Here is a 7,942-nt window from a genome sequence, read left to right as displayed (position 1 = left end):
GCTGGAGGCGGGGAGAGGGCGGGAGGAGGAGAGGGCGGGGCAGGCTGGGGAAAGGGCTTGAGTGTGGGGGAGAGCCCAGTACAGCGAGAGGGCTGTGGGGAAGGTGGGGGGAGGGCCTGGGTGGTGGTGGGGGACAGACAATTCCAGCTCCCACAGCCCCATGCCTGTCCATCTGTCCTTCCCACCACAGGTGTCAGATGACAGTCCTTCCTTGTGCCACCTGCCCTGGGCCTCAGGCCCGGCTGTTGGGGCAGGGAACAGAGAACGGGGAGTTCCTAGAGAAGCCCTGGAGACCTGGAGAGGCAGTTCCCCCAGGGGTGGCGCTGGCAGGGCAGTGGGTGGTGGGGCGAGGAGGGGGTGCAGGCAGCCCGCCAGCTGGGCTGCAGACATTCGAGGCAGTCCCCCACCTTTGCACATCCCAGTTGGGCAGACGCCCTGCGGGACCGAGAATCTGCCATCGCTCGACCCCAGGAGGTGCGCCTGCTCTAAAGAGCTGGCGTCTGCTGGGCTCCACAGTTGGTGGCAGAACAAACCCCAGGATGCCAGGACCCTCACACCACCCAGGCTCAGCTGACGGGGGTGCTGGAGGCGGCACCCAGAGAGGGCGGGCACCTCCCATTGGCTTTCCCTGCTCCTGTGATTCTGCAGGTTCCGGGGGGTCGTCCACAACCAGGGAAAAGCAGAGCCGTGGCTGACAGCAAGCCTGTGGCTGAGGGACTCTCAGGAGGCCTCAGACCCCTCCTGCTCTCAGCCCTAGCTGTGAATTGCATCCTGGCCTGTACTGCCGCACCCCATGACCTGGCTGGGGCTCAGCGCCTGAGCTTGGGCGCCCCTGGGATTATTCAGGTGACAGAGGCTGACCTCGGCTCACCTGAAACACCCCGGAGGCCTCCTGTGTCTGTTCCCGGCGAGGAAGCTGTGCGGTACTCTCAGTCCTTGGGCTGCGCTGGCCCGTCCCCAGCCCTCACAGGGCCATGCGACCTCCTATGCCCTGCCCTGACTAGCTCCCGCCTGGCGTGTCCACCCGCCTCCCCCCAGGAAGGGCCCTGGCTCACGTGTCTGGCCGTCAGACTTGCCGCCCGCACCGTCTGCAGAAGCTCAGGGAGGCTCAGCGCCCGACGGCTTCCTAATGGTCACTGCCCTGCTGGGCGGGGGCGAGCGCATCAGGGAGGCAGTCAGGGCCAGCGCTGCGGGCTGCCCAGCCACCGTGGCCAGCAGGGCAGGGGCCAGGGCAGGAGCTTCGCTCCTTCGGGGGCAGGGCTGTGCGGGGTGGTGGCCTGCACTCAGTAGGGGCTCTCCATGTGGATGTCACCAAGAACAAAGGCATGACACAGTCCTGCTTGGAGCTGAGCGTCTCTGGCTCCCCAGCCCAGGCCCACTCAGGCCCCTGCTGCCCGTGGAGGAGCTCTGCAGAGTGAGGAGGGGCCAGGCAGCGGGGACGGGGAGGCTCCAAGGCTGGGGTGTCCAGTGTGGTGGCCTTAGCCAGCTTCGACTAGCTCCACCAGGCCAAGAGCCCCTGGCCCGGCCCAGCCCAGCTCTGCAGGGCCCTACCTGCTGGTCCTGGGGGCCACTCTTGGGCTCTCGACACCTGGGCGCCTGGGGCCTGCAGTTTAGGCCCTGGGCTCAGCTGGGGGGGCACCCAGAGCACGCTGGTGACGCAGTGTCCTTGCCAAGCCCAGGCTGCCTATGTGGGACATCGGCCCCTGAGACAGTGCCCTGTGGCCTCAGCTATGAAGGTGAGGCCTGGGGCTGAGAGGGCTGCATGCGGGCACTGCTGTCCCACCTTACAGACAGTGCCCAGGCCCACTGGAGGCGGCGGTACCTGCTCTGAGCCCTGCTGCTGTGGGCAGCGTGTCGGCCTGGACGTGTCCAGCGCATGTCGGCACAGCCAAAGAAAGCTTCTCTTTCCTCCCGAGGTCACAGAGAAGGTGGCAGAGCCAGAGTCAGACATGGCGCAGCAGAGGGTGCCCCTGCCCTGGCGACCAGCCTGTCACTCACCAGCACGAGCTGGGGGTGGAGCTTGGGAAGCAGCACTGGCAGTCAGCAGGGGCGGGGCTCTGGGAAGCTGGGTGTGGCCAGAGCTGGGTCTCTCCCTGCCCAGGCTGCAGGGACGCCCTCACCTGGTCCTGGCTGGGCGTCCCCAGGGGCATCAGCAGGGGAATGCCCAGGAGCTACCCTTCCCATGGGGCCTGGGGCTGCCCAGGGCATCTGAGGCAGGACATGTAGACAGTGGGCAGGCCGCACAGTGCAGAGCTCTGAGCCACGGTGGCAGCCAGCCCGGCGCCCAACCCCGGTGTCCCCTGGTCGGGGATGGCCAGAGCTCCCTCAACGACTCAGAATGCCAGCATGCCCCCCACTTCAGGCGTGCTTCAGCCCATGCCTCTGAGCCTGGCCCCGTGGCAGTCTGAGCAGTAGCCTCCACCCTCATGGGGTGTCAGTTACCTGTCCATCTTCGAGGGGCAGGTCCTCACGGGGTCCCACCAAGCAGACATTTCAGCACGGGTTCGTGGCCCCACGTGGCAGTCCAGTGGGGCTGGGGTGGGTAACCGGCCCTGCGACAGGCTGGTGAGGAGAAGCAGTCTGAGCTGTGGCCTCTGACAGGAAGACGGGCATCCACACCCCGACCTCACCTCTTCCTAGGGGGCCGGAGGGCCTCAGGGACCCCCTCGGGGGGCCATGTCCTGGTGACTCAGCAAACCCTGTGCTCGGTGTCACTGTGAAGGCGTCTCATCTGTGCGGCTACATGTCGTGGTCACCTTGAGCCGGTGGTCCTTGTGAACCGGCCGGCCTCATCCTAGTCGGAGGCTCAGGAGCAGGAACCAGCTTCCCGGAGCAGAGGGCTCTAGCCCCAAGCTGGTGTTGGTCCCCACTGCATGGGCTGGCCCTGGGAGACGTCCCGGTCACTCTACATGCACGTGTGGGCACACACGGACTTCAGACTTCACACGCATGCAGACACAGAGTTCACACACATGCACATGTGGACACACACGGACTTCATACACATGCACGTGCGGGCACACATGGACTTCACACACATGCAGACACAGAGTTCACACACATGAACACGCGGGTACACATAGAGACTTCACACATGCACATGTGGACACACATAGAGACTTCACACACATGAACACGCGGGTACACACAGAGACTTCATACACATGAACACATGGCATGCACAGACTTCACACACATGCACACATGGGCACACACATAGACTTCACGTGCAGGCACACGCAGACTTCATACACATGCACATGCAAGCACACACAGAGACTTCACGCACATTCACATGCAGGCACACACAGACTTCACACACATGCACACATGGCACACACAGACTTCACACACATGCACACTCAGGCGCATGCACAAACTTCATGCACGTGTACATGTGGGCATACACACTGACTTCACACATGCATACACACCATACACACGCAGACTTCAGAAAGTTGTGGAGAGGGACCAGCAGGTGGCATGGTGGTTAAGGCGCTGGACTCCCACATGGCTGACCACGGTTCAAGTCCCAGACCTGGCAGCTTGCTCCCTCACGCTCTCTCTCTCTTTCTCTCTGCCTGTCTTTCTCTGGCAAAAACTCATGTGAAATAATAATAATGATAAATAAACAAAATAAATATTCCTTTTTAAAGAAGAACGTTTGTCAGCACCAAACCGAGTGTGCCACATCCCACAGGGCCCAGGGCTTGAACCCACGGCAAGGGTACCCGCCAGGGTCCTGCAGATGAGGATTGGAGAAGGGGTTGCTGTGAGACAGCCTGGTCAGGTGCCCCCTCTCCCTCCCCCTCTCGCCTGCGCACGCGCCCTCTGGCATAAAACGCAAATGTGGGACTTGAGTTGGGAAGCTAGGCTGACCCGGCCGTGGCCTGCGCCAGTCCACCAGCGGCCCGCAGGAGCGCGCCAGCCACGGGCAGCATGAAGACGCCCCCACTACTGGCCCGGCACCGTGGCGCTGCACAAGACCTGCACGGACAGAAGTCCACGGAGCTGCTGACCGCGAGCTGCCCTGCCAGCGCCTGGTGCGCGATCGCGCAGGATAAGACCGGCCTGCGCTTCCAGAGCTCGGCCGTCGGGGCGCTGCAGGAGGCGTGCGAGGCCTACCTGGTGGGGCTGCGCGAGGACACCGACCAGTGCGCCATCCACGCCAAGCGCGTCTCCATCCTGCCCAAGGACATCCAGCTCCCGCGCCGCGGGGAGAGGGCGTAAAGCCTTCCTGAGACCTGACGTGTACCCCACCCCAAAGGCTCTTTTAAGAACCCTCCAAAAAAAGAAGAAAAAAAGTTGTGAAAAAATGAAATCAAATTGAGTTCATTTTGGTGCAGACAATGTGAAATCCAAGCAGTTTTTATGCTCTGTGTGGACTTAGTGAAGACCTCGCGTTCAGAGAGAGACAGACGCGGCCACAGGACAGAGAGCAGGGCCTCGGTCTGGCCACCAGAGCCCACCGTGTGCAGTGGGGTCCCTGGCCTCACCCCTCCCCCATGTTCTGTTCCCACTTGGCATCTGGGGAGGGGGACAGAAGCGTGATCTCGGTCACGCCACCTCCTACTGCCTGGCGACCTTGAGCCCAGCCCACAGCAATTGAGCAGGGGCTCAAAGGCCACTTGAGGGACCCAGAGCAGACACCGCCAGCCCTGGCCGTGCCGGTGGGACCCCCTGGCGAGCCCTGTGACCAGACGAGGACCAGCCTTGGCCAGGGAGGGGGCACTGGGCATGAGCTCACGCCTCACCCTCCACAGGTGACCCCAGCTCTGCATGTTGGGCACAGCCCGAGGAAGGCATGGCCCTGTGGTCCTGGGCCTCCAGAGCCACGCACCCAGGGACACCAGAGGCCGTGGACACAACCCACAGCCCCTGTGCCCAGCATGTGGCCAGGGCCTGGCCTGGAAGGGGCCCAGCTGGGTGCCAACACCCTCTGCCCGCTGCAGTGGGGGAAGGGCCGGGACAGGGACGACACCGGGCTGAACTTGATCACGTGGAGTCCTGGCACGCGGCCCCAGAAGCAAGGCTGGGGGCAGAGGGACTAGCTGCGCATGAGGCCTCGGGGGCCGGACTGGAGGTGGGCGCACTGGCTGGCCAGGAGCACCAGGGCCCCAGCTGACGTGGGCATCGCCCCCAACCACAAGGACTGAGGCACCCGTGCAGCTCCCCAGCCCTGAGCACCACCCTCGAACCCCGGCCTGCGGCCCTGGGCTGGGTGGGAAGCCAAGGCCGAGGGTGAACATCCACAGCCACCAGCTTGGTACCTCGCCCTCGATGGCTCCAGGCAGACACTGGCTCTCCCAGTCTACAGACAGCCGTCTCCATCAGGGTCGGGGTGGCAGGGCCACAGGCCCCGGGACCTACTCCTCTCACAGCCTTGGCGAGGTTTCCAGACCTTCTCCCAGGTGATCCCAAAGTGTCTCCAGCCATCGAGCAATTCCCCCTCATGGTCCTCCTGGTTCCGGGCTGAGTGGCAGCCAGTCCTCCGGCTCCCAACCTCCAGGGGCCTCAACCTCTGATTGCCTGGTCAGTGAAGGGCAGGGGGGGCGTGCAGGGAGCTCAGGACCCCACACTCGGGGTTTCCGGGAGAGCGTCCCCCCACCCCACTTAAGGTAACAGGTTCCAGAGGTGACAGCCCTTCCTGGTCAGAGCCAGGCTGTCCACGGAGCCCTGACACCAGTCCCACGGCCCTCCATTCTCCTCTGCATCCCAGCCCTCCCAGTCCTCCTCCCACGGTGGGGGCTCAGCACCCAGCTTGACGGTTCAAACCGCCGGAATCTGGGCTGGGCCGGCCTCTGGCGCCATCTGGTGGGCTAGCAGTCACTGAGAGATGCCACCAGGAGGCAGAGGCCCAGGGAGAGAAGCCCCCAGGGGAGCCTAGGGCCAGCAGCTTAGGACAGGGGACCACAGGCTGGAGGCATGAGGTCTGGAGAAAGTCGGCCCACAGCTCTCTCCAGCCACAGTCCTTCCTGAAGTGAGAGCCGGGGTCCCAGGTGGAGACATCGGCAATGGCCTGTGTGCTACAGGGACTCCAGGCCAAGGAGACAAGCTCTGACCGCCAGGTGGCACCATGCAGCCCACGGCGTCCTGAACGGCCGGAGCTCAGGCCTGGCTCTGCTGCGCCCCAGGAAGCCTAGTCTCGCATGTGCCCCTCCTGTGGCTTAGTGCCTCCCACCCCAGACTGAGACCCAGGGATTCTGGCAAAGGCAGGGCCTGGAGGGATTGGACCGCAGTCCCCACGGGGCAGGGCGACAGTGGCTGAGCCGGGAGGGCCGTGGGACAGGGGCCCTCAGCTGCTGGGCTGGGTGGGCAAGCGGCCACCGCAGCCCCGTGCCCTTCCACAGCTGGCCACGACCCTGCAGGCCGCCCCACAGCTGGTTCAAGGCCTAAGCCAGGCCAGTGTGCTGTGGCCCACATGGCTGCCTGCCGTCCGCTGAGCTGGCTTGTGGGGACCACGACCAGCTAGCCAGGCCCTCCTGAGCACCGGCGGGAAGGCCCGCAGGAGTGAGCCCAGCTTCCAGGGGATGAGTAACAGACAGACGCCCCTTGGTGGAAAGGAAGCCCGGGCATCGGCCCTCTGTGATGAAGAGCCACTAGCTAGGCCTGGCCACCCCCACCACTGCCCCGTTCCTGAAACACGAGGACGCTCGAGAGGCCTGCTGGACCTCTCGGCAGCGTGGACTAAGGCGGCAGGGACGGGGGCGGGGGGTGGCACCTTTTTCGCCCCGTTCCTGAAACACGAGGACGCTCGCTCACTCCTGGGCATCTGCGGGGCCCCGCGGTGTGAGGGGAGGCCGCAGGGGACACCTGTGAGCCCCCAAGTGGCTCCTGGAGTCTGCTGTGCACCGTGTTCTCCTCCTGCAGTCCCAAGACACGGCTGCTGGGAGGTGGGCAGCTGCCCGAAGGCTTGTGGGGGGTCATCCAGCTCAGCGCAGCCAGGCCTGGGCACACTGGACCCTTGACGGCTGCTCCCCGAGCATTGGTGCCATGCAGCCAGGGCTCCACCCAGCGTTCCCCTGGCCCAGCTGGTGGGTTCTTGGGGAGTCTGCAGCCCTGTCCCTGCTCCCCCCCTCCCGGGCTTGTTGAGCATCTGCAGGCTGTAACTGATCCCTGGAAGTGGGGGGGAGGCAGGCTGGTCGGGCTCTGGGCGGTCCTGGCTCCCGCGCCTCCGGTCCAGCTGTTGCTAGGGAGGCCACGCTGTCCTCGGGGCCAGCAGCTGCAAGGCCGGAAGCCTTGTCCCGCCACAGAGCAGGTGTGCCCCTGGCGTGGCCCAGCTGCTAAGGACGGCCCCAGAAATACAGGGGCTGCTCAGCCTTGGGGCCTCGACTGGGGCGGGGCTCAGGGTCCCCAGTGGCAGCCTGCGTGACCAGGGCAAGAATGGCCTGACCACCATATTCACCAGCCCCACGAGGCTGGCCGACACACCGCCCTGCCAGCGCCACCCAGACCTGCAGCCTGGTGCTCACCACACTGCCTGAATGCCGTGTCCCAGGTGGCCAGACAGACACTGAGCCGCCGTGGTCACCTGTGACGGCTTGCACACCAGGTCATGCTGTGCTGCTCCCTGGGGCCTACCTGGCCAGGTGCCCCACACGGTCCAGCCCTGCCCAGCCCAACCAGCGGAGGCTGCCAAGGCCCCTGCCAGCTGACCATGGTAGCTCGGGCTGGCAGTCTTCAGCCTTCTTCCTCCTCTGGCCCAAGCAACACTTCCCCACCCTGCAGGCCCCAGCCTAGCACCAGCGCAGCCTCTGCAAGGCAGGGGCAGGCTCTGCTCGAGCTGGACATGGGCCCAGGAGGCCCGGGGGGGTCCCAAGGGAGTGGGCCAGATGCCCAGTGTACAGGGATACCGAGGCTGGGGTCCTGGGTGGCCCGGTGTGGGTGCGAGCCAGGCTGGGCTGCCCTCCTCCAGCCGGTGTGGGGCTGGGTGAACAGCACC

At 65.0% G+C, this 7,942-nt stretch overlaps 1 protein-coding gene across 1 annotated transcript in view; it reads left to right on the top strand.

Moving 5' to 3' along the window:
• LOC114007445 (histone H3.1-like) overlaps window positions 1–4,230 on the top strand; it is a 7,890-nt gene extending 3,660 nt beyond the window's left edge. The window contains exon 3 of the mRNA XM_027771001.1: window positions 3,908–4,230. Coding sequence (XP_027626802.1) covers window positions 3,908–4,230 — 323 coding nt within the window. The remainder of the gene's footprint in view (window positions 1–3,907) is intronic.
• The last annotated feature ends 3,712 nt before the right edge of the window (window positions 4,231–7,942 follow it).

The sequence above is a fragment of the Tupaia chinensis genome, unplaced genomic scaffold (genome assembly GCF_000334495.1).
Source record: "Tupaia chinensis unplaced genomic scaffold, TupChi_1.0 Scaffold000178_1, whole genome shotgun sequence".
In the NCBI taxonomy this organism is placed as follows: domain Eukaryota; kingdom Metazoa; phylum Chordata; class Mammalia; order Scandentia; family Tupaiidae; genus Tupaia; species Tupaia belangeri.
Note: the sequence above shows the minus strand (reverse complement) of the source record. Positions and strands in the feature narration are given on the sequence as shown.